At 37.6% G+C, this 25,892-nt stretch overlaps 2 protein-coding genes across 7 annotated transcripts in view; both read right to left on the reverse strand.

Moving 5' to 3' along the window:
* Positions 1–223: 223 nt before the first annotated feature.
* igfn1.3 (immunoglobulin like and fibronectin type III domain containing 1, tandem duplicate 3) lies at positions 224–19,431 on the reverse strand. Its single transcript, XM_084425056.1, has 24 exons — positions 19,259–19,431; positions 13,529–13,607; positions 13,300–13,422; positions 13,066–13,205; positions 12,633–12,732; positions 12,479–12,520; positions 12,318–12,366; positions 11,977–12,157; positions 11,677–11,790; positions 11,436–11,598; positions 10,528–10,800; positions 9,163–9,546; positions 7,759–7,883; positions 7,472–7,613; positions 7,065–7,358; positions 6,177–6,473; positions 5,720–5,899; positions 5,489–5,617; positions 5,045–5,353; positions 4,554–4,639; positions 4,271–4,463; positions 3,650–3,946; positions 3,214–3,540; positions 224–1,604 (listed from the first exon to the last, which is right to left on the reverse strand). The coding sequence occupies exons 2-24, from the start codon at positions 13,575–13,577 to the stop codon at positions 1,600–1,602; spliced, it is 4,002 nt and encodes a 1,333-aa protein (XP_084281182.1). The 5' UTR covers positions 13,578–13,607; positions 19,259–19,431; the 3' UTR covers positions 224–1,599.
* Positions 19,432–20,304: 873 nt separating this feature from the next.
* The window catches only part of igfn1.1 (immunoglobulin like and fibronectin type III domain containing 1, tandem duplicate 1), a 28,122-nt gene continuing 22,534 nt past the window's right edge, over positions 20,305–25,892 (reverse strand). For all 6 annotated transcript variants that reach the window (XM_084425051.1, XM_084425050.1, XM_084425053.1 and 3 more), the window contains 9 exons: positions 25,503–25,799; positions 25,220–25,399; positions 25,010–25,138; positions 24,453–24,761; positions 24,259–24,344; positions 23,737–23,929; positions 22,492–22,788; positions 21,445–21,771; positions 20,305–21,187 (listed from right to left, as the gene is read on the reverse strand). In XM_084425051.1, the coding sequence (XP_084281177.1) occupies positions 21,183–21,187; positions 21,445–21,771; positions 22,492–22,788; positions 23,737–23,929; positions 24,259–24,344; positions 24,453–24,761; positions 25,010–25,138; positions 25,220–25,399; positions 25,503–25,799 (1,823 nt within the window). In that variant the 3' untranslated portion in view covers positions 20,305–21,182. The remainder of the gene's footprint in view (positions 21,188–21,444; positions 21,772–22,491; positions 22,789–23,736; positions 23,930–24,258; positions 24,345–24,452; positions 24,762–25,009; positions 25,139–25,219; positions 25,400–25,502; positions 25,800–25,892) is intronic.

Genomic DNA, 25,892 nt, shown 5'->3' on the forward strand with positions numbered 1-25,892 from the left:
TCAGATTAACAATTTCCATCTCGCATTAATAATTTAAACTCAAGTCAATATTAAATGCCCATTTATTTATGTATTTAGTAAGTAGCCTTTTAATGTACAGTCAGCCGGTAATTATGCAACAAATAAACCCACACAAACCCATGCACATTTTCCCTCACATCTTTAATAATACAAATAATTTTAGGAAATGTTCATGCTCTTTAAATTCTTCAATGGAGAATTATTTTTTTTTTTACTTTCTTTTACTTTGTAAATCAAGGCCATTACAAACGGCTCAACTTGTGTTAACATATACTGTATGAAGTAGCCTACTTAACCAGGGAAACAACTGGAAGGGTCAATAAAGCACACTTGAGCTAATCTTTGTCTATCTGTCTAGTTTTGCTTTGGTCAGTTTTCTGGCCCATTGGCTACAGTCCTCTTTTGTGTGTGTCTTATCCATGTACAAATTATAGCCAGAACCCACATGCCAAGTGCATTTGTCCCGCGTTATGTTTGAAAATTTATTTCCATTTGTTTTCAATAAACATTTTATATATACATACTACATACTATGCATATGCACTTGGAGGGACAGATATTTTAGGAAGGGTAGTATACGTTTTAGTGCTTGGTGCCTTTGAAAGCATTTATTGCCATGTCAAGCTCCAGATTGAGCAGGAAATAATGTTAAAAGTAATACTTTAATTTGACAAAATAGCACAAGATTGTGTCTACTTGCTGCATGTCTGCCGACAGATTTTCAGATATGATCACTTAGTGTTCTGCAAATACTAGAGGCCTGAACTCCTTGTCTGCAGAGGCACTGCCAGCTGTCCGCATGACCCAGTCCCTCACTGACCCTGCCACACACTAACCCATCTGCCACCAGGTTTATGTGCATTCCCATATTTACTACTAGCATGCACTCTTGTCTCTGTAGGGGAAAGTTAATAATGGAAAGCTATAAAGCAAGACCCAAGGCCAGGTCTGAAAAATAAAACACCTTTATGCTTTTTACTTATTTTTTTTTATTTCATACATTGGGTGACATGTATTTGTAAATGCCTCAGAGTAACATATGTTGTACTGATTTTGAAAATGCTTCTATGGGGAGATTTCAACATTCCACTACTGGTAGGGGGGATTTTTATGATCATGTTTTATGGCCAACTTCAAATATTTACAAGGAGAGATATTGCACAACACTGACATTTGCAAGCAGGTTTACTAGCTATTAAAAGCAAATGTTTCTTGTTTTCACTTTTAAGTGTTTATAAACGTTGCCCTAGTGGGGTAACGTAAAACATAATAGTATAACATAACTTTGGACACCAATATTTGAGACAAATATGGCTTTATACAGTTTTGTCAAAAGGCACTACGTATCTGTAATTCACTCCTTTTAATTATTGAGGGCAGTCAGCCAATTTAGGGCAAATTAATACAATGATCAAAATGGCAAAAAGTTGCATAAACTCAATGAGATATTAAGCAAAATATTGTACTGAATTGGCATTATGAAATCAAACATTAGCATTTGACATTAATACTGTTAAAATATTTGGCTGAGGTTTTCAATGAAAATCGATGATGAGTCACAGTCTTTCACGTCACAGTTCACTCTGAAAAATAAAAAAAGCAGAAATGATTACTTATAAGGATACAATGCTTTTCCCAATGTTTATAGTAATGTCCAATACGAATACATTCACACTACGTGTGACACACTCAAACGTGTGGTCAGTAAGATATGTATTTTAAAGAAGTTAAAACTTTTTTTCAGCAAGGATGTATAACATTGATCAAAAGTGGCAGTAAAGACATTTATAATGTTACAAAGGTTCTTTTGAACGTTCTATTCCTCACAGTTTCCATAAAAACATTAAGCAGCACAACTGCACAACTTTAATGATAAGAAATGTTTCTTGAGCACCAGATCAGCATATTAGAATGATTTCTGAAGGGTCATGCGACACAGAAGACTGGAGGAATGATGCTGAAAATATTTGCCATCACAGGGATAAATTGCATTTTAAAATTGTAATAATATTTCACAATATTACTGTTGTTACTGAATTTTTGATCAGATAAGATTCAATAAGGTTCAAAAACATTATTTTACCAACTCCAAACTTTTGAACGGTAGTGTAGGGTACAACTGGGCTAAAGGCACACCGCACAAAAGTGCATTCGATTTTATTTTCCTCTACACCACTAGATGGCATAAAAAGTGCAGCAGCACTTTTCAAAACATCCGCTTGTGGAAATTTAGCTGATCCTTAAAGCGGGGCTCAGTAACTTCGGGATTTCTTCGCTGTATTCTCGCTTTTTGCTCGCAGGTTTCTCTCTAGAGCTCCCCCCACAGCTTCGGAAAAGATATTTGACAACACTGTTGTAAAAACTCGTAGGCGATTCTCGGACACCAGAGGCTAGTAGATCAACGACATCAAAGCAGATGGGATATTCTTTAAAACTTCTTCTTCATTCGGGTTCAAACAGCGTGAGGGAGCGCAATAATGACAGCATTTTAGCAGATTTCTTTTGGCCGTAAAGCAATTGTTTACATCGCGAGACCTGATATCACGCGAGACTTCCTGACGCGGCGGCCGGCGGCCCGCCGGCTCAAAGTTGCAAGTGCGTATTTTCCGCTCACGGGCACCAGGGGGGTGCGAAACAACCACCATTCAACCCGAAATAAGTAATGTAACTATTCCAATGACTCCGAAGCTGTTCAGTTAAGGTAAAAAAGTTACTTAGTTCACCTTTAACGCATGCGATCGCGGGCAACAGCGCAAAGTTGATTCCGTAGTTTTGTTCACGGTAAACAAAGCAACAGTTTTTCAATAACGAAAGAATATGTAAAAGTATGGTATTTGGGTAAAAGGCGCCCCTGCTGTTGGGGTGAAAGGCACAATAATTAACATGATAATAAACAGCTGGCTGACTTTTCCACATGACATGGTTAGATTCAGATGGTAAATATCATATCACATTGGGTGTCCACCTAAGAGATATCCCATCATATATAAAAATATGATATTAATCATATCATATGATAAAATATAATTTATTGTTATTACTGTAAATCTATAAAGTGTACCTTTAGCCCCGTTGTACCCTACATAGAGTATATTGAGCATCTGCACAAATGTAAATGTAGCTCTTATAAACACTTATATAAGACAGAGTCAAACTACAGCTGGTATTTTCACACATATTCTGACAACATACCTAAGATTGTCAGCTGTGCGCTGCATTCAGCACGGCCAAAAGAGTTTTCTGCCACTGCTTTGTATTCTCCGTTGTCTTTGGCACCGACTCTCAAGATGAGCATGGAGCAGACGCCACAGGTGTTTGAAATGTAGTAGTTGGTGTTAGTGTTGAGGCTGACGTTGTTGCGGTACCAGGTGACGTGAGGTATGGGGTTGCCTCTCACGGCACAGCTCATGTAGCACTCATATTTCTCCGGGGTAGCGTGCGTCTTCAGTGGAACCGTGAAAATGGGAGCGGAGTCAAAGTTGCAAGGTTTAGATGGGGCTAAGTTGAGGCTGAACTTTTCTGCAGGAGACAGGAAAGCATGCTAAATACAACAAAGAGTATTAAGAAGTAGATTTAATATTCTTTATCGTGAGCGGACCAAAAGAGGTAGAAGCACCAGCCAACTCACCTTTCTTTCTTATAATGCCCCATGTTTGGGACTCAGATGGTTCTGAGAGGCCTATGTCATTTTTGGAGTACACACGGAACTTATATTCTCTTCCTGGCATGATGTTAATTGCTGTGAAGTTGTTGTTGAACAAGCGGTCAGCGACTGTCTGCCAGGTGCGTTTAATGGAGTCCCGTTTCATCACCATATAGTACAAGTGATTATCTCGTTTCTCATCAGGAGAAGCATCCCAAGAAACTGTCAATGTGCCAGGGACATTTTCTTCCAGCTCCACTGGGCCAGGTGGCTTGGGATCATCTGCAAACATGCCAGGTATCCACACAATCCATAATATTCCTCAATATTATTTTAGAGATTTTGCCAAGAAGAATGTGTTCCTTGATAAACATGTTTTTTTTTGGTCCTGGAATGACTAATTACAACCCCTGAAATCAGAGGGAAATTATCCGTAAGATGTTGAAGCCCCGGCCCTAAATCTAACCCTAATATCTGATTGGCTGATGCTTTTCCTGGATGAACAAGTACAGTACATTTATCCAGAGACACATTCTACGTGTGAAATCACAGTAAGCAAATTAGATTTCAGTCCTGATGCATTTTGCTTTTAATATTATCTCTCACCCGTCACTCTGATCTCAACACTGAACGTCTCCTGACCCACTATGTTCTTGACGATGATGGTGTAGATCCCAGAGTCAGAACGCTCAGCAGATGGAATCAGGAGCTGGGACGTCCCATCTGCATTGCTCACGGTTACGCGTTTGGACACAGGCGTTCCATCTTTCAGCCAGATTATAGTTGGCATTGGGGATGCCTGCAAATGAGATTTCATGTTTTGTCATATTTCAGTAAGACATCTGAGGATAGGAAAATGTCAGTTTAGTAAATACCACCATTTTGTTACCTCAAAGTCTATGGTGACCCGAGCAGAATTTTCAGCTCTTACAACCATAAAGCTCTTCATTTTGCGATTGGTAAAATTTGGCCTCACTGAAAAAGAGATTTGGAGAGTAGCAAATGTGCTGAAATGTATCATTTCAATGACAACTCTCGGAATAGTTTTAGCGTGTTATTGAATATGGCAATGTTAATGTATTTGGTCTTGGGGACTAGATCTGCTACGCTGCTGCTGCAGAGCAAGTATGAATTTGCTACTGCTAATAGATACACAGACACACGCTGTTAGCATGTAAAATAAGCTGCTGCTGCTGCATAAATAGACATGTACATCCTGTAGCTGATCTAGGCAGGCGGAGCTGGGGGAGGTGGAGGGATTCAGAGGAACTCTGCAGGACTACCTTACAGCAAACTAAAGTATAACAAGAAATGTAAATACAGTGATGCACGTCCAACCTTTTGACTGTACACATTATATAAAATATATTCATATTATACCAGGTGGAGGCATGGCAATGATGTAGTTGTCCAGATCTCGGGGTTCCCCGTCACCTCCTTCATTGGTTGCAACTACTCTGACCCAGTACATAGCCATAGACTTGAGGCCAATAATTGTATAGGAAGATGAAATGAGTGGGTTGGAGTTGCAGCGACCCCATTCTGTGTTCTCAGCTGGCCTTAATTCCACAAAATAACCTTTGGCTTCATCCTGGACACCTTCCTCTTCCTTTGGTTTTGTCCAACTCAAAGACAAAGAGGTATAGGTGGAATCTGTCACTTTCAGGTCAATGACTTTACCAGGGGGTTCTGAAATCCCAAATTGAAGTACAAAAAGGTCAAGGTAGTTCAGTTGTAGGATTATTATTTTTCTTGTTTTATTGTGGTTTTATTTCAGCAGATTTTGAACGTGTTAATATGATAATTATTTGAGTATCAACTTACTTTTAGGATCTCGGGCTATCACAAATTCAGAGGGTGTGCTTGGTTCTCCGGCACCAGAAAAGTTGATGGCGGACACGCGGAATTCATATTCCATTCCTTCGACAACCTCTTTCACATCACACTGTTTGCCTTGGGGGAGGACAACGAGTGAAATAAGCCTAGCATGTTTTATAGAACTATACGGCAAGACAAAAATAGATTAGAACTTTGAGAGCCAAAAAACAAACAAACCTTTGATTGGCTCATCAGGGGGGTTCACTTGACCCCATAAGTTGCTGCCCCGTTTGCGTTTCTCTATATTGTAGCCAACAATGTTGGTTCCACCAGTGTTGGTAGGAGGTGACCATGCCAAAGTGATGCAGTTCTTGAAGGCACTGACCACTTTGGGTGTAGATGGTGGTCCAGGATATGCTGTAACAAATGAGTCCTTTTAATATAACAATTCCTGCATGATTTGGCGAAAAAAAATGTAATTGTAATTGAACACAGTGCTGCGCTTCACTCTGAAACACGCAGCATATATTTATTTAACTAAATCCCTGCCTTTGCGATTTAATAATCATTATCACGATTTCAGTTGTATTTTAATTAGTTGTGCAGCACTACATTTCTGTGATAATGGGTGTTTATTTACATTTTCAGTAAGATCTTAATGCTGTACTTAAGATCCAAACACATGGAATCTCACCTTTGGTGCCAGCCTGGATGTCAGTTGTCTCAAAAACATCACTGGTTCCCTCTGCAGTCAAGGCCCTGATGCGATAGCAGTACTTTCTTCCGTGGTCCACATCAGTGTCCTTGTAATGGGGCTCTCCGGAGATGTTTCCAATCTTTGTCCAGGTGTTGCGTCCAATTTGGTTTCGCTCCAAATAGTAGTTCACTATAGGAGAACCGCCATCGTCTTTTGGAGGCCTCCACTTGAACTCCACACAGGATGCTGAGGCTTCTAATACTTCAACAGGTCCCATTGGGTTGGTGGGTTTATCTGAAGTACAAGAATGAAATACCAGGTTCTTCTTCTTCTTCTTTTTGGATTAAAGAATTGGATTTTATTTGTAAATTCTTTTGGGACAGGTTATTTGAAATTTTCCTTTACTGTATACCCAGCTAACAAAAATATATTCTAAAAACATTTTGTTAACATCCCCATTAAGTTATGAAAACTTTAATTAGAAATGTCCCTTTTTTAAATGTTTTAAAACATTTTTATAAATTTTTTTGGTTATGTGAAACATAAGGAAACATTCCATTTTATCATACTTCAAGCATGGGAATGTTACTTTTGAACGTTACTTTCTCTGAACATTCTAAAACAAGTAGTAACATTTTAAAAAACGTCCAACTAAAACATATTAGGAAAAAAATGCTCCATGAACTGTGTGTGCTTTATGACACTATTAAAGACCAGATAACTTTGAAAGAACTTTCTATTAACATTACTGTAAGAATTTTTTTTCATAACCTTGAGATAACCTTGCCAGAACGTTAGCTTCATGAGAATGTTCCCTGTTAGCTGGAAACACAGCATTCTTCTTAATTACGTTACATGATATGACATTGCCTTTCAATTACCAACCTAGAACGATGAGTCTTGAAAGGGCTTCAATGGTTCCATACTCATTTTTGAGCTTCAGCTTTACTTCTCCACTGTCTTTGCGTTGACACTTCACAAGTAGAAGGCGACTGTGACTGGCTGATTTCTCAATCCTAATGTGATTATCCTCAAGCATCTCCTCACCCTCTCTGTACCACTGCACCTTCATTGGCTCGCGACCCACAAACTCCAGTTTGAAAGTTGCATTTTGGCCAACCTTGATTATTACAGGCTCTGAAAATTTAGCCAAGTCATCTTGATTCATCCTTGGTGGATCTGAAATGCAATATACAATGGATATTCAATGTAAAGTTTCTGACTTGTTTATCAAACAATGTGCCTCCATATTTTACATGATCAGTCAAAGATTAATAACAAATATTAATTACCTTCCACGACCAAAATGGCCTCAGTTTTACGTCCATCTGCCTCAAATCGGTACTTTCCATTGTCCTCCTCTGTGCAGTTTGTTACAATCAGTTTATGAACTGCTCCATCTTTAACTATCTTCAGATTATCTGTGGCTGTTATCTATACAGATATTTCAACAGAATATTTGCTTACTGTATAAAATCACAGCTCTAGATCATGTCTAAATGAATAATATTGATTTGTGTATTGGTAATGAAGATAACTATTACACTGGAACTTTTGAGCATTATAAACCTGTGCTTACCTCTTTTCCATCTTTATACCAAATGCCATCACATGTATCACGGCTGAGTTTGCACTCCAATTCAGCTGACTGACTGATGATGGCATGAACATCTGACAGCCCACTGATGAAGTGAACTCCCGGGTCTGAACAACAGGTGCATTGACAACAGTTTGATGATAAATAGTTCTACTTAATATCGTAAGTAAAACGGTGCACTGAGCAGATCTACAGAACATAGACTGTAAATAGACAGCAATAGACAGTTTGGTTTCACCATGGGTTGTCGCACATGTATTTTTCCACCGATGCGCACAGAACACTGTGCTAAAATTCTCCCGAGTAATGATGAGACATTTGAGCTGGTTCTTTTTAGTGAGTCGTAAACATACAGTGCAACCAGTATGTTCGATTCTCGAGTGCATAACTCTTAAAGTCCTTTCTATTTAGTGAATTAAAAGCAGACACCATGGCTATTGTCACACCTGTCAGCTGGAGTGCCTCATGTCTCCTTAATCATATCTTGAACTACATTACCCATAACACCTTGCCTGGACTCATTATGTTTGATTACTTCCAGCGTGTATCATTATCCTGTTAAGCTCTGCCTATATTAGCCCTGTGTTTTCACTCACTCTTTGTGGTCTTGTAAGTGTCATACTGCATTTCTGAGTGCTTTCTCGCTGGTTTCATTTGTCATGGTTTTTGATCTTCTACCTGGTTTCTTGGATTTCCCTGTTTGCCTGGTTTTTTTTTTTTTGTGTGTATTATCTGCCCCATGTGTTTTGACAATTTTTCTGGTTTTGGATTATGATTCTGGATTGAATAAAGCTACATTTGGATCCTCAACCTCTGTGTCAGGGCAGTTCATGACAGCTATGTCTGAAAGTGCATCTTTTGAGTAGGTACTTATTTTGAATAAGTAAAATGGAAAGTATGTGATCTTGGTTTCAGCCTTTGACTAGTTAAGCCTGAATCCTGAGCTTCATTTGAGCTTGTTCTTTTTTTGTGAATCAAAAACATACAGCGCGACAAGGAATATTCGATTCCCGAGTGAATTACTCTTATGAGCCATTTTTGTTTCACGAGTTCACACTTACATATAATTAGATCGAGTAAAGGTTTACGTATTTAGCGTGCTGTCCGGGAGAGGGCACCGAGCTTGGAATTTGGCCCGAACTCCCGGGTACTGCAGGTTCTTTTTAGTGAAAAACATACTTTGATCACAATTATTGACTGGCTGTTCATATGAAAATGTGTAGTCAAAGATACATATTATGAGATTTGTTAGTGGTATTTTTTAATTAAAAAAGGAATTATGAAATCAGATTTTTGTTTTACATTTATTATCTAACATTTCTGGTTTTTGTCATAATTTCTTCCCCAAATTCCAAAGAATCAGGAAATGGTAAATTAGTATCTCACCGATAATAGTGTCTGGGATTAAGGGCCCAGTCCTCACTCTCTTCCTTGGCTCCTCGCTGGGAGTCTCTTCCTCTGGTGGAGGTGGAGCAGCTTCCTCTGGCTCAGGTTCTGGCTCTTCTGCTACAGCTCCAGAGTCTGGTTTGGGTTCAGGTTTAGACTTTGGTTTTGGTGCTTCTGGCGCAGCAGTTTCCTCCAGTTTCTGTTCCTCTTTTGCAGCAGCCGCCTCAGCCTGAATCTGTTTCAGTTGCTCCATCCTCTCTTCACGCTCCTTCTGCAGCTTCTCCTGTTGCTCCGCTGCAATCTTGATCAAGTCTGTGCCTCCACCTCCTGCTTGAGTGGTTTTGCGTGCTGCCTTCTTGCCCCTCTGGTTTGGATCTGGGTCAGCTGTTTCAAGGGCAGACCAACATAGGAATAAGGTGTTAAAATTCGGGTCATTGAGTGGAAAACTTGCTGGATGTCTACATGACACTGCACACGTACATCCAGCTCTCAATGATATAATGGATATAAATGGTCGTTTAAACAATGTAAGCAATCAGTTTTCTTCTGTGCTCATTATTCATTTATATTTGAAACATTTTATTGAAATGATCAATTTTGAAATGAATTATTTATGAGTGCTTGTCAGGTTGGTCAAATCAATGAATTAACTATTGTGCAACTTAATTGTTCATTCATTAGAATGTTTTGGCTAGAATGTGAACTAAAGAGTCTTAATTTGAATTTATGAATCAAATCAATAAAGTTTATTTTAACTGGTTCTGTGCCCGAAATCACCCCCTACTACACCCTTAAATAGATCTCTATTGGAAGGGACAGCCATTTGTAGTGGTGTCAGAAACCATAGTGGACATTGAGTGCACTCATTCAGTCCCACAATGCACCGTGTACAACCGTTGTGTGCGCAACGGCTAGAGAATACCCATAATGCATTGTGAGAGTCACACGTGAAGTGAATTCCCACGTCTGACCAGAAGATGGTACCTGCACCTGAATCATCCATCCATCCATTTTCCAATCCGCTGGTCCAATGTGGCTACAGCATATGTCATACAGGTATAAATTACTTTTTTATTAATTATTACATTTTTAATTTAAGGTTTCCATGGCAGAGTTCAAGATAAAATTTTCAAAACTACTAGAGCTGCCAGTTTGCTACATTTCAAATGATTATTAAACAGCAAGCACAAACTAAGCAAAAGCTCTGAATTCAGTAATGTAATGTAGGGAATGGTGAATTAGGGTATAGAACACAGCATGGGAGTTAAATAGCTCTTACTGTACATGCAAGGATCCACACACTTTTACATGTGTATTAGTTAATCCAATAAACGTAATATGGTTGATATCTGAATTTGATCTTACGCTCCACTACCAGCCAGGCGTTACATGACTTCATCCCAGCCACAGCTGCATAGATGCCCTTGTCCACTTGCATACAGTCCTTCACCAACAGTCTATGGATTAGCATGTCCTCGGAGACCGTGATGTCATACTTTTCACTTTGTTCCAGAGGAACGTTCTTGCCTATCCAAGAAATCTTAGGGAGCGGAGCAGATAAGACGCATTCGAACACGGCATCCTCTCTTTCCACACACTTCACTTCCTGAATCTTTACCAAGAAGTCTGCCACTGGAACTGCAAAGGTAAAGATATCAAAACAAGCATGTATTAACCTAAAACTGTACTTTTTATGTGGTAACAACTAAATTAACTGGTTTGATCAATCAGAATAGTTGGATCAAAGATTAAAATTCTGGCATTGCTTATTCATCCCCATGTTGTTCCATCAAGTTTTTTTTCTCCCTTCTGTGAAACACAGAAGGAAATGTTTAAACTGAATCTCCAAGCTGCTTTTCAATCAGAGAAATTGAATGATTTACTGTACACTGTCAAACTCCAAAAAAGCACCCGAAAATTACTGAAATGTAAATTGCCATTGCATTCATTTGAATGCAATTGAATTTGAATGTAACTGATTTTGAAAGTGCAAAATAGATTTGAAAACTACTGTGTTTAATGAAATACTGAAAAAATTCAGGTAGTTCAACATATAAATCATGTCTTGTGTCATGTTATAGCACTATCCAATTTGATTTTATATATGAAAAAGAACAGTTCGGGGAACTTCGGGCATTCTCATTCTCATTCTTTCTAAACATTGTGGAAAGATATGAGGGTGATATAATGCTGACAGAATGTTAAAACTTTTTTAAAAACAACTTTTTAATGTTAAACCCCATAAATGATCTTTCTAAATGCTTAAAGCTCACTTTTAAAGTCAGTGGAGAAGATATTGACCCCCTCAACATCAACTTGATACAATCCAGCATCTTCTGGATTCAAACCATGTACACTAAAGATGAATTTTCTGCCGACTTGACGCAGAGAATGCTTCTCATCTGTCTCATTGGTAAATGGAACCATAACACCATCCTGTGACAAAAATATATTATTATTATTATTTTATTTTACTGTAAAATGAAGTAATTAAAAATGCGTGTGTTGTTTAACCTTGAAGAGAAAGATTTTGGAATTGGGATCTTTGAGATCCATCTCAAATTCAAATTCGGCACATCCAGGCGTCTTGATTTCAATATGTCTCAGGTTGCTCAGGTGTTCAATGTACTGTTAGAGGAAAAGCAAGTTAAAAATATACATTGAAACTTTCAAAAGATGCCTCTGAGGTTAGATTTACAGAGGCATTTAGCACATACACTTCCTGGGCAAAAATAGTAATAGAGACCAGTGAGGTATTTCACACGTCATTCATTTTCAGAGCCTGTGTAATTTTCATATGTTGAAAATTATGACCTGAGACTGCTGCTCCTCTATTTCCCTTTTCTTTTCATTCAGCTTCTTCAACATCCCACGGAAGTCAGTCACCCCATATTCAATGCAGATGCGCTCGTAGTCTTTCTTATCGGCGCTCAATATCAGTTCCCAAAATTTCTCGTCAACTTCTCCATCTTTCTTCGCTTCCTTTTGCACGTTTCTACAAACACAAACACAATACACCATGAACACGTCTTCCCGGGACGTCCAGGGTCAGGCTGAACACATGCATCTGCTTTTGCATTTCAACAAACATATAAACCATTCAAAATGCAAAATTTGTGCTAGAATCATCATTGGTATGATCAGCAAGAACTTACCGAGTCCTCAGAGTCTTTTTTAAATCGACCACTGCTTTTTCTCGTTGTTCTGAAAATAAATAGAGTTGCACTATTCATCTTTATTCTCAAGGAGAGGTTGTATTTGAAATACTTTTTTGTTTTGCTTCAGTGATTCACTCAAGACTTGAATGCAAACAGACCTAATCGTGCCTCCTGCATTGCTTTGCTCTTCTTGAACCCAACTGAAAAAAAGAGAATTTTTGTTTTTCTCAGCACAGCAGCTGAGGCAGATAACTAATTCACTTTTTTATTTGTGCTTGCACAGGTACAGTTGGAAGAGGTTTTTCTACTGACCTTCAATCACATTGAGTGTGACCGTGACTACAGCACGTCCATACTCATTATTTGCATAACACTTGTACGTGTCTGCTTGATCAACTCCAACATTGGGCATCTGTTAGACACAATTTGTTTTTTATTAATAATACAGTATTTTTATTGGTTTGAATTCACAAAAGCAAATGCAAGTAAAAGCTGTTCCTAAGTTAGAACTAGATACACTACATGGCGAAAAGTGCGGAAACACCTTTAGGTTTGGCTATTGTGGCCCTTTTCTTTTTCAGCATGGCAATGCATGAACCCCATTGAACACTATTGGGGTGAAGCAGAATACATTTTTAAATTAAAAGTGTTTGTTAAAACTTTTTTTTGGCCATCTAGTGTATTTTTATGAAGTTTTTTTAAATGCATTTTAATGCTATTGTACAAGTTGCGGACAAAACGGCACCTGTAATTGATATTCTCCTAAGGCTGGATCATACGAAGAAATGTATCTTCCCGGATCAGATGTATCTCCGTTGTTTCGAGACCATGTTACGTCTGGTGTTGGATCTCCAGTGATGATGGCTTTGAAAAATGCAAATTTCCCTGTGTGAGAGTTTAACAAAGTCAGTTGAGTACTTCTGAAACACAGTCTTTATTTTTTTTAGCATTAAAGATGCTTTGAGCTGCTGTACTATACCTTCCTGAATAGTCAAGGCGATGGGTTTGCGGGAGAAATCGGGATGACTTTTTCCTGCCGGGATTTCCTCCACAAACTGTGTGATCATTACTCCTGGGACTTTAGATCGCTTCTTAATGGCCACTGAGGAATCAAAAGTGAGCATAAAGTTAAAAGCTGTGATACTTCATACATTAAATCAATGGATTTTGAAAAAGTAGAAAAAAAATGAAAATAGAGGAATATCTACCTTGCCCAGGAGCAGTGGGTTCCACTTCTTTACTTTTTGTGAATTTCATCTTGGCATGTGGGATTCAGAGAACTCAGTCCTGTAGGATGAGTAACATTAGTGATAAAAAAAACTTTGAACTGTTTTAAAGGAATAGTTCATCCTTATATTCTTCTAACCTGTATGACTTTCTTTATTCTGTAAGGGAAAAAATACATACAGATATCTGGAAGTGTTTTTAGAAAAGGAATATTTTACTCAATTTCATACTCTGTTAACTCAAGAACTGTTGTGACCGGACCATTAAGTCAGTGGTTTGAACTCAAGAATTGGATCAGAGAGCAAATTGTTCTTTTGAGCTGGTTCTTTTCAATGAACCATTTGATTCGGTTCACAAATCGGTCTAAATGGTTTGTTCACAGATGGACTGATTTGTGGAGTAATAGAACCATTGAACCTCACTGAATCAATGGTTCTCAAGTTTAGCTCATTGGAGTTGAAAACTGTGAGTGAGTAATAAATTCAGTTTTGGTCTCTTCAGATGGTGACTATGAATTGTATGGATATTTTTTGTTAAATGTGAATTTCTGTGTTCTACAGAAATAAAATGACGGGTTTGAAGCGTCAACTAATGTATTTAAATTTTTGCCATTTAAAATGTGAATTTTACCTAAACCCAGTTGAAGTGAATTCGCTTTATAACTACTGTACTTTTGGTGTGTTTGATAAGGGCGACGCAGTTAATCTTTCAAGTTTTGTGATTTGTTGTGAAATAAGGGCAAAGTTCAAGAATTTGTTACATTTGAAATGCTAGATGTTGTTTTGATGAGCGATCGTAATGAATATTTGACTCTGATCATGTGTGTTCCCTAAGGCAGGGAGCATGAAGCTTAGTGGCAGGGTTAAGCTAAGAGCTTCTGTCAGCTTTTCTCTACAGCAACACGAACACTCCAGCTGTCTAGAATGTAATTCATGGTCTAGTCACCGGGGGGAAAAAGCTGGCAACAGTGTCACTTACACCGATCCGCAACCTTAGGATTTAAGCAATATGTCTACTACAGGAATGTAATGCTGACACATTTTGAGTAAACCTCATCTCCTGAAGTCTCTATTAGATGGGTTTGTTGGAATGAAAGTAGAGACAATAATTGTGTCTGGAGGTGGTGGCTGTAAATTAGTAAGAGAAATGCGGCAATTATATTTTCCTTGGATTACAACTTGGATTTTTATCGACACAGGGTTTCTAGAGCTTTTTGCCAGAAAGCCTTGTTAGTTTGGTTTCTGGTGAACTGAAGAGTGGTTGTGACCCTATAGAACTTGTGGCCATGTATATTGTATGAAATACTAAATTGACATACTTGAAACTGTATTCAGAGATTTCAAAAGTGTATGTATTTAAATTCATCAAACGCAGTGCTGTAGCTGCTTGGAACTGATTCACATTGAACAGTGTTATTGAGAACAGCATAATAAAGATGCATCAAAATTGCTGCTTTCTGTAGAGTAGTCATTTAAAGTGACAGTAAATTGAGGACTTCACTTCTCAATTAACACTATATGCACCCACTGCTGTGAGTCAAGTAACCCTGCATGTTTTTGTCTGTTATAGGTCACATACCTCATAAAACTATCAATCAAAACATCTCTGACGCACACTCTCATCTTAAATGCAGAGTGCTAACATTTTTCAAGAGCTCTATTTCTCCTCAATCTTCTGTGATAGTAATACTATTCCCAGATGAGTTTAGTAACTGCTAGATTGAAAGGAAAGATTTCATAAACCAAAATCATTGGTTTTCCTTTAAAGCTACAATATGCAAGATTTTTTTGCCACGAGAGGGCGCTACATTCCAAACAACAACAACGGCGTAGCTTGATGACGATGTGAAGGAGCGTGGAATGATGGGAACTGTCGTTTTAAACTCCACCGTGGATGTAAATCAGTCAGACGGGAATCGAAAAATCATGTTCATGGATGAGGCTAAGGTCTATTTTTATAATGACATGCTTTTTGTGGCGAGGGGGGCGTGGTTCAGCGCGGCCTGTAATGGGAGAGAGAAGAGACGAGCGTCCCGCAAGTAGGTCAAGTGCAAATGACGAACACCTGTCTTATTGCTGTGATCGGCGTGGAGAGACCGCTTATAAGCCGCGCGCTGGAACGAGAGAGAGACTGGAGAGAAAATTGGACGCAGAGAAAGAAAACCGGTGGATCCGAGCTCTCATTTTTGAACTGTTTTGTGCGTCGCGGTTGCCATGGTGAATGCGCGTTGTGCACGACTTTTGTTTGTTTTGCTTTATTTTAATAAAGTACGAGTCCCAGTCACGCCGACCCCTGTCTTCTTCCTTCCTGACTCTTAAACCTCATCACACTTTTATTTCATTAAAATTAATTAACCGCAAGAAAAGTAAGGTTTAATACTATATTGGTTATCATAGATGTTACTGTAGCCTATGTCGAATTCATTGTTGTAATAATGCTGCGCAGTTTTACATGTTCTAAACAATTGTTGTAAAAGTACATTCGAACATACCCACATCATTTGCCAAAATACTGATTAATCTTTATGTATAACACATGCTATATTTATTTACATGGCCATAAACACAGACGTGATAAACAATGTCAATGAACTAAACACAAATCTAAAGCAATAATACTTCCCTTACATAAACATAACTATTACCGAATGCTACATTTGGAAAATATAAAATTAAGCATGCTTTGTCGACAGAACCAGCTGCAATCGGTAAAGACTAATTGTGTTCCATAACGACTGCACAAAACAAGCTAACGTTTGTTGCTTGATAGACGCTACAACTACAACTTCTGCATTTGTCCAGGACTCCACGCAGTACAAGCGGAAACCGAGGGTAACGCGGATATGACGCATTTGACTGGCGACTCCCAGCTCCCCCCTGCTCTAACGCCCCGTTTCCTTGGTTAAAATCGCAATTTTCTCACGATTTAAAAATAGTTGGAAACATTTGGGATATTGTAAGTAATCAACTTAACAAAATATATAACACTGGCCTTGAGATTATGGGATATTTTAATGCAAAATTCTTGCATATTGTACCTTTAATATTTCTGTGTAGCAGTTGTGTATATGTACTGGATCGGTAAGATTTTTTCATGTTTTTGAAAGAAGTCTCCTCTGCTCACCATGGCTGCATTTATTTGATCAGAAATACAGTAATATTGTGAAATATTATTACAATTTAAAATAATTGTTTTCTGTTTGAATATATTTTAAAATGTAATCTATTTTTGTGATGGCAAAGCAGAATTTTCAGCATCATTACTCCAGTCTTCTGTCACATGATGCCTCAGAAATGATTCTAATATGCTGATTTGCTGCTCAAGAAACATTTCTCATTATTATCAATGTTGAAAACAGTTGTGCACAATTTAGTGAATAGATGATTTTTGATGAATAGAAAGTTCAAAAGAACAGCATTTATCTGAAATAGAAAGCTTTTGTTACATTCACTATACTGTTCAAGAGTTTGGGGATCTCCGAATGCAACGTAATGAACTGAGCTTTCCATCTTTACTCTCCTCATGTTACGTTGCATTCGGAGATCAACTACTTTTGACTGACAAAATTCCAGGCACCGGAAACACTAACTGATAAAGTGAGTCTACAAAACCTTTCTTTTTAGTAAACTTTGTGTACACAAACAATGCTTTCAATGCTCGAGTTCATGTGTAGAGCCCCTGGTGATACTTCAAGCACAGTTTCATGTTGTGTCGAGCTTCCTTAGTGTTTTAAAAATAGCGATTTTGATGCTATCATTGTTGTGTCACTCCCATTCAAAAGGCATTTTGACCGAAAACGAAAACACGGTCAATCTTAAAATTGGCGTTTCCATTCTAATTATGCTTTTACACGAATGTTTGACTCGGGTAGATTAATAAAAATAGCCTAGGTTGCAATTTGGCGAGAGTTACCGTTTAGCGGACCCTCGCACACGTGTGTTTTTGAGTACGAGTACATGAGCGCAGTATCGGTATCGTTGCATCCCTAAAAAAAAAGTAAAAATTAAAAAAGAATATATATATATTTACACACACACACACACACACACATACATATATATATATATATATATATATATATATATATATATATATATATATATATACGTATATACATATGTACAGGGATTAAGGCAGGCAGAATACAGATTATAATCAAACTACTATAAATTTGGTGTTGATTTGTAGTGTAAGCAATACATCAAGATAAGTTTATCTGCAGACAGCTTCTTATCAGGGATAACCATATTTGTAGGAGATGAAAAATAGCCATGCCTAGCAACTGAGACATATGATTGATTTATAAATATGCCCAAGGGAGGCCTAGAAAGGGTCTTGAGTCTTAAGACGTCAACCCCCAACTAATGGAGGCAAGGCTCCTCTTACTGCTCTGACATTTTTTGTCAGATTTTACGACTTATTGAATTATCTTTTCCCTATCTCTGTTTACCCTGCTCTTAGGATTGCCTGTGGTAATTTTACATGTGCTTAAACAACATATTGAGACAGGTTATCAGTTATTGGTCTCATCATCATTATTCATTTACATAATTATACATGTTCATTTGTTAACATCTATGACATATGCATACAAATAATTACATGATACATATACAAAATAGTCTATATTGTGAAGATATTGTGGGTTGTTATTTTTCTCTATAATCCATAAATTCTGACCTATTTTCAGCATTATATTTTCCCTAACCCATTAAAATTAATTGCCTTCCTGTATAATCGACCAGCAGAGTTAGTGGTTGCAGCGTGATTTGAGACCAATAAAAATAAAATAATGGTGTAAAATAAAGATTGTTTACATTTACAGATTAATGTAAGGGCTGCTTGTCACGTTGCACGTTGAGAACAGACGGTGTAGCAACTGTCATCATAAATGATAATAGGAAACCACTTTTAAGGGAATAGGGACCATCATGACATAGTTTATTGGCCCAACAGATAACTATATTCATCTTAATGAGAACTCTTCGCTATAGTGAGAATCTAACATTTTGCATCTCTGCTGTTAAGAAATAACAATCATATTGTGAAATGACATAAAAAGCATTGATACCACTTTATGTAAAGCCTTTATGTGTAATGGTTTATAAAGGTATTAATAATGTGTTAAATATTTTATAATACATTATATCTTTTCATAAATAATTGCAAAAGGTTCAAATGCATTATATTTGCAGATTCCTTGTTACATCTTTAAATGCAACATGTTTAAATGCATTATACTCTCTAAACGTTTGTTCGGTGAATGCAAGTATTATAACTGTAGTTACAATTATTCATAAGACCATACAATGCATTGTTAGGCACATTACAAGGCATAATTAATACATTCAAATACTTTATAATGCATTTTATGTAAAGTCTTTAAGTAAAGTGTTACCACAATATTTTAGCTATTGACTATACGAATCAATACACATGCTGCTTTTGCTTTCTTGAAAAAATGCTCATATAGGTGCCACAAAATTGTGCATCTAAATTCAATGAAGATGCTTTACAAAAAAGCACCCAAAAAAGCACACACACACACAAAAATCAATACATAGTTATGGTCAGAGCAGGCTTTTATCCATCGATATGGAGTAGTCCAGGGCCATCATTAACACTTCAGGCAACCCCAACCTGTGCTGATTGGCCAGGTGCATAATCCTGGTATAATATTATAAATACTAAACATTGCATTGGCTACTTACTTTGTGACTTGTGCCCCGTGCTCTTTGTTCAGCTTTGAGTGTTGACTTCTCCTTTGCTACCCAATTTGAGATGGTCCTCAAGGTGTCCCGTTGCTCCTTCGGGGTGTTGGCTGAGGGATAGGCTTACCCTTGATCAAATACATGAGTGTGATGAGGATCTGTGACTCCTCCCTTAGATATGGGACCAGGCTGGAAGATGAAGCTTAGAGGGTCTTATATTAACTATCCACTGAAAAAGAGCAAACGCGCAGTGCAGCAGTGACAGCGGAGGAAGCAGCGTCCTCATGATGTGAGAAAGGTAAGCTTCTGCTTCTCAGAATGATGCGTAGGAGCCTACTGATATTGATGATTTAATTCTAAAAACTGTGTATTATTTGGTGTTATAATTGTGTACCATTTAAAAAAAACGCTGCATGGGTCATAGGAGACGGCATAAGAACAAAATCTAGTTTATATTGACAAAATAAATTGGTTCTCTCTTGAAGTTTTAAATGAAAAGCCATTGTTTTGGGAGATAAATGATTCTTAATGATTTATGGGTTGCATTCACTTTTAACTGGCCAAGTCTGAAAATCCTTTGCTTGTTGGATACGAGTTTAAAGTTACAATGGTATGGTCAGGCCAGGGTGTTATGGCCCATATATGGATAAGAAGAGACAGAGAGGTCATAACTCATTATGAAATAGTGACTCTTAAGTCTGACATATGCACATGAGCACATACATAACTACGCCACAGGAGCACCGTACTGATGTTACATTTGCCGAACACTGTCAGACCATTTAAAAAATGTTGTGGCAGTAAAATGCTCCAAATATAACGCGGACAGGCTTTTAAGTACTTTTAAGTGATGACTTTATGGTGACATCGGTATGCATTCATATGGCACTTCTGTATAATATTTCTCTCTTTTTGTCTCTTTCTGAATAGATGTGTTCAGCTCTTGAGAATTTTAAGATCTTGTGCTTTGTGAATTCATACGCAAGAGTAATGGATTTATAATGATAAGTCACTTTGCAGGTACAATAACAGTCCGTACACAAGTGCACTGTTCAAAGAACCTGAATATTTTATTTATTTACACCAAACCATATCTGAAGAAGCAAAAGCTTCTTTTACGCTTTAGCATTTCCATACGAGCAAAAAAGGGAAAAAAAATTGAATGAGAGCAATCGAAACTTTTTTACTGTAGTACAGTATAATTGGTTTTGTCAAAGTGTGAAAGAGCAGGGTACATACACAAAAGAAAAGAATAAATTATTTCATAAATTAAATAGCATAAAAGAACAATACCCCCCCCCCCCCCAAAACCTAAGCTAAAGTGGTAACACTTTAGTTAACTACCTTAGTTAACATGAACTAAGTGTGAACAATACTTCTATAGCATTAATCTTAGTTAATATTAATTGCAACATTTACTAATACATTATTAAAATCAAAGGTTGTATTTGTTAACATTAGTTAATGCACTGTGAACTAACATGAACAAATAATAAACAGCTGGATGTGTATTAACTAACATTAACAAAGATGAATAAATACTGTAACAAATATATTGCTCATAGTTAGTTTATGTTAGTTAATGCACTAACTAATAAACCTTATTGTAAAGTGTTACCGCTGAAGTAAAATCATTGTCAAGCAGGATTAGGTAAGCATGGCGTATTAAGAATCAGCCACCCAAGAAGCACAACACGTAGAGTTTCCTTTCTGTTTTTCTGTTTTTGTGCTATTAAACACAGTAAGACTATATGTAGTTTTACCACATGCATTTGATTTGACCATTTTTGTCTAATAAGGCCACACAGTGTATAGTGTTTGTACAAGCCACATCTTTCTTCAAAAATATGTAGGGCCTAAAATCCAAAAAACAACATGATGATTGGAAAGATGTTTGTTTTGACATCCTCCATACGCCATGGTTTTATTCTGAAAAACAAATAAAGAAAATATGGTTAAGGTGTTAGATTCAATTTATCTAAGGTGTTATGTATGAAATGTTCTAAACATACTGAATTTACTTTGTAACTTTTATGAGTTAACACTTAAATATTTGAAATAGAAGTGTTAACTTCTATTTAAAACTTTTAAAATTGTACTTGAAGCTTTGGGAAACCCAGCTGTCCTCTGGTGCTTAATGGTGTAATTTTCATCAAATGAGGCGAGTTCTTTATCTAGAGCCTTACCTCTCACTGTGAGATTGGTGGAGCACTCTGCTCTTCCCAGCGAGTTCTCGGCGATGATTTTATACTCTCCCGTGTCTTTGGGTCCAACCCTGAGAATGAGCAGGGAGCACACTCCACAGGTGTTAGTTATTAAGTAGTTGATGTTAGTGTTGAGGCTGACGTTGTCGCGGTACCAGGTGATGTGGGGTGCGGGGTCGCTTCTCACGGCACAGCTCATGTAGCACTCATAGCCTTGTGGGGGTGTGTGGATTTTCAGGGGGACCATAAACCTCGGAGGCTTCTCTAAGTTGCAGGTCTTGGACTCTGGGATGGTCAGTGTGAATTTTTCTGCAAGAGATGAAGGAGTTTGATTAATGTGACCTTCACATGGCAGTGGGTGGGTGAAGGGTCACATTGTAGTGCATGTGCAGGCAGAGTGTTCACAGTAAACATTATAAAATATTATATATATATATATATATATATATATATAATATAATATTATTTCAACTTAAGTAAAATATTGTTTCAACTTAAAATTTGTAAGTTTAGTCAACTTGAAATTAGAAGTTGTACTTGTGACAACTTGGATATTTGAGTTGACTAAACTTAAAATTTGAAGGCAACACAAACACTTATTTTTTAAGTTATTTGTTATGTGTAGCAGAATGTGCATAAGACTAAATGATTTTAGGGGGAAAAAAGATGCTAAAAGCAAACAATAGAATGAGACTAACCATAGAGTGTTACCATGTAGAATTAGGGAAGCAAAATAAATCGTTTAACACATTGGCGATGGAGAAAACGCTTCCCATTTCATTTGTTGTTGAAAGATATTAAATCAAACTGTTTTTTGCGGCCAACGTCAGATACATCACCACCTCCGATTTTTTACCTTTAGTACACATAGCATATTACTTTTATTTACACTTTATGGGTAAATAAAAGTATTTAACAGTATCTACCATGATTTGCACTCAGTATAAATATCAGTATACATACTTTTTATAAAATGACTGACCATACATAATGCTTGTAGTTTGAATAATCACTCCCTATGTCACAAACCTTTCTTTCTTGTGATTAGCCATTTTGGTGACTCCGAAGGGGCAGACAGGCCAATGTCATTTTTGGAGTAGACACGGAACTGGTATTCTCTCCCTGGCATGATGTTACAGGCTGTGAAACGGTTGTTGAAGATACGGTCTGCTACGGTGTGCCAGGTCCTCTTGGTGGAGTCTCTCTTGTTCACAATGTAATGTAGGCGATCATCACGTTTCTCGTCTGGGGATGGTTCCCAGGAAACTGTCACCGTGCCCGGCACGTTCTCATCCAACTCTACGGGACCTGGGGGCTTTGGCTCGTCTACATCAAAACAATCAGTAGGTCATCCGGACTGGCAGATCAAGGCTATTAGATGTACATTCCTCTACAGAGCAAGCGTGGTGGAGCATTTTTTATTTTATTTTTTACTATCTACATATCTATACTGCCATTTAAACTTTTGGGGTGAGTAATTTATTCTTTTAAAGAAATTAAAACTTTGATTCAGCAAGGATGCATTAAACTGATCAAAAGTGACAGCAATCATTTTTACATTGTTTTGATAAATGTATATTTCTAATTAATTTCTATTTATCAAAGAATGAAAAAAGTATCATAGTTTCCATACAAATTTTAAGCATAACCACTCTTTTCCACATAATAATAAGAGATGTTACTTGAGCAACGAATCAGCATATTAGAATGATTTCTGAAGGATCATGCACTGAAGACTGGAGTAATGATGCTGAAAATTCTGCTTAGCCATATCCAGAAATAAATCAAAATTTTTATTACATTAAAACTGAAAACAGTTATTTTCATTGTAAAAAAAAATACAGTTTTTACTGTATTTTTGATCAAATCAATGCAGCCTTGGTGAGCATAATAAACGTTTGAATGGTAGTGTACATTTCTCTTTGTTATGTTAAAATAGCTTTAACTGTCCCTAGCTTAATATGTAGAGACTATAAGTAAGTCATTCATACGATGATTTTCCTGAAAAGTATAAGCATTATATGGCTACAATACTTACAAAACATTGATCTGTTTAAGAATTCTGACCAGCCCAACATAGCAACATGGTTTGACCAATGGTGTGAATTGGGGACGTGGCTGTTTTTAAACCAGTGACAGACTGGAACCATTTAGGAACACATATTTTCCGTTTGGTGATGCTACAGTTGTGCCACAGAAATCACAAACTATGTGTAAATGATTTAAGATGGTATCTTAAAGATGATAAAATACACACTGGTACCCTCATTTTACCTGTAACTCTAATCTCAATACTGCAGGTCTCTTGTCCCACAATGTTCTTTACTAGGATGGTATAGATTCCTGTATCGTTACGATCTGCAGATGGGATCAGGATCTGAGAGCCTCCCTCAGCATTGCTAATAGTGACACGTTTGGACACAGGGACACCATCTTTAAGCCAGATGACGTTAGGCCTAGGGGAAGCCTGTAAAAAAAAGTAATATAGGACATGTATCGGACATGTGGCCTAAGCAAAACATAGTTTTCATGAGGTGAGTTGGAAGGATCTGAAAAGTGAATGGGGAGGGAGCACATTATAGCCTGGCTCATGAATATTAATTATGCTACATAATGGTCAGCAAGAAGTCCCAAATGATTTGATGATGCAAGTCATCAAATGAATTCTACACAGCAGCGGTTACATTTTTCAAAAAGTGACTTATAAGACAAACTTATATAGCATATAGTGATAAAGGTTGCTTGCTACACCCCTGGTTTGGTCTCTAAAAGCATGATTTTAGTATTGCTCATTACCTCAAAGTTGATGCTGACTCGTGCAGAATTTCCAGCTCTGACCACCATGAAACTCTTGAACTTAGTATCGGTGAATCTTGGTCTCACTAAGAAAAAATATTGCATTAATGGTGTGACATATCCGTACAGTGATGGAAAATGAGGGGTAGATCAATTTGCATTGCTGACCATATAGACAAGTTGATGCTACTCACCTGGAGGAGGCATAGCCAAGATGTAGTTGTCCAGCTCTTGTGGCTTTCCCTCTCCACCTTCATTGACGGCGGACACTCTAACCCAATACATGGCCATTGATTTCATTCCCTTTACAGTGTAGGTGCTCATGATGATGGCATTTGAGTTACATCGATCCCACTCTGGGTTCTCAGCAGGCCTGATATCGACAAAGTACCCCTTGGCCTCATCCTGAACCCCGGGGTCTATTTTTGGTTTAGTCCAAGACAAGGACAAAGTATTGTAGGTGGAGTCCGTGACTTTAAGGTCAATGACTTTACCAGGAGGTTCTGATAGGATATTGAGAAAAAATAATTTGCATGAGCAAATTTTGAAAGTTTATAAGAGAAAATAGGGAGAAGTGCAAATTAAGTTCAAATTAGCTTGTTATTCCAAAAATTCTGACCTAAATCCACTATTTTTGCATATCTTTGAGGGAGGCCATGGTTCATTTTTCAAAATGCACAGCCTTGATAATACTTTTGCTTAATTCCTCTTCTCTTTTTGAAGATAATGAGCTACCTGACAAATGACTTACTTTTTGGATCTCTTGCGAACACAAATTCTGAGGGGTGACTTGGTTCACCAGCTCCAGATATGTTGATGGCGGACACGCGGAACTCATACTCCATTCCTTCAACTACATCTTTTACAGCATATTTCTTTGCTGTGGAGGGTAATTGACAGGTTAAACATTACTATCAGACAGTAGTTCACAGTAACTTGTGTAGAAATGTGAGAAACCAACCTTGGATTGGCTCCTCTGCTGGATTGACTTGACCCCACAAGTTGCTGCCCTTCTTGCGTTTCTCTAAGTTATAACCCAAAATATTGGTTCCTCCGGTTTTGGTCGGGGGAGTCCATGTCAGGTTGATGCAGTCTTTAAAGGCACTGACTACTTTAGGAGTAGATGGCTGACCAGGATATGCTAGAAAGAAAGACATTTGACAGGGTTTGACCTTCTGAAATAGTCAGGATGTTGACTGATAAGCACAGAAGTAACTCAGAGATTTTTTTTTTTAGTAAGTCACCTTTAGTGCCAGCCTGCACATCCTCTGTTTCCATCAGTTCACTGGTGCCTTCATCACTCTGGGCTCTGATTCGGTAGCAGTATCTCCTTCCATGGTCAACATCAGTGTCTTTATAGTGGGCTACATCTGGGACCTGGCCTATTTTTTTCCATGTGTTGCGACCAATTTGGTTGCGTTCAAGTATGTAATGTTTAATAGGGCAACCACCGTCATCTTTTGGTGGTCTCCACTTGATCTCGATGCAGTTGGAAGATGCTTCAATGATCTCCAGAGGTCCAAGTGGGGTGGTAGGTTTATCTAAATGAGGTAAAAACTTGAACTTTGGTAAATGTTGAACAAAATGGTGTATAAATTTGTTAGCAATCTGTGCTGCATTCTTATTAAAAAATA

Source organism: Rutilus rutilus, assembly GCF_951802725.1.
Source record: "Rutilus rutilus genome assembly, chromosome: 12".
NCBI lineage: Eukaryota > Metazoa > Chordata > Actinopteri > Cypriniformes > Leuciscidae > Rutilus > Rutilus rutilus.

Coding starts and splice junctions, on each gene's coding strand:
- igfn1.3 (XM_084425056.1), bottom strand. CDS start 13,577: ATGAAATTCACAAAAAGTAAAGAAGTGGAACCCACTGCTCCTGGGCAA. Junction 7,884..9,162: donor AATCCCAGACACTATTATCG/GTGAGATACTAA, acceptor CCTGTTGTTCAG/ACCCGGGAGTTCACTTCATC. Junction 5,354..5,488: donor GATAGCCCGAGATCCTAAAA/GTAAGTTGATAC, acceptor TTGGGATTTCAG/AACCCCCTGGTAAAGTCATT.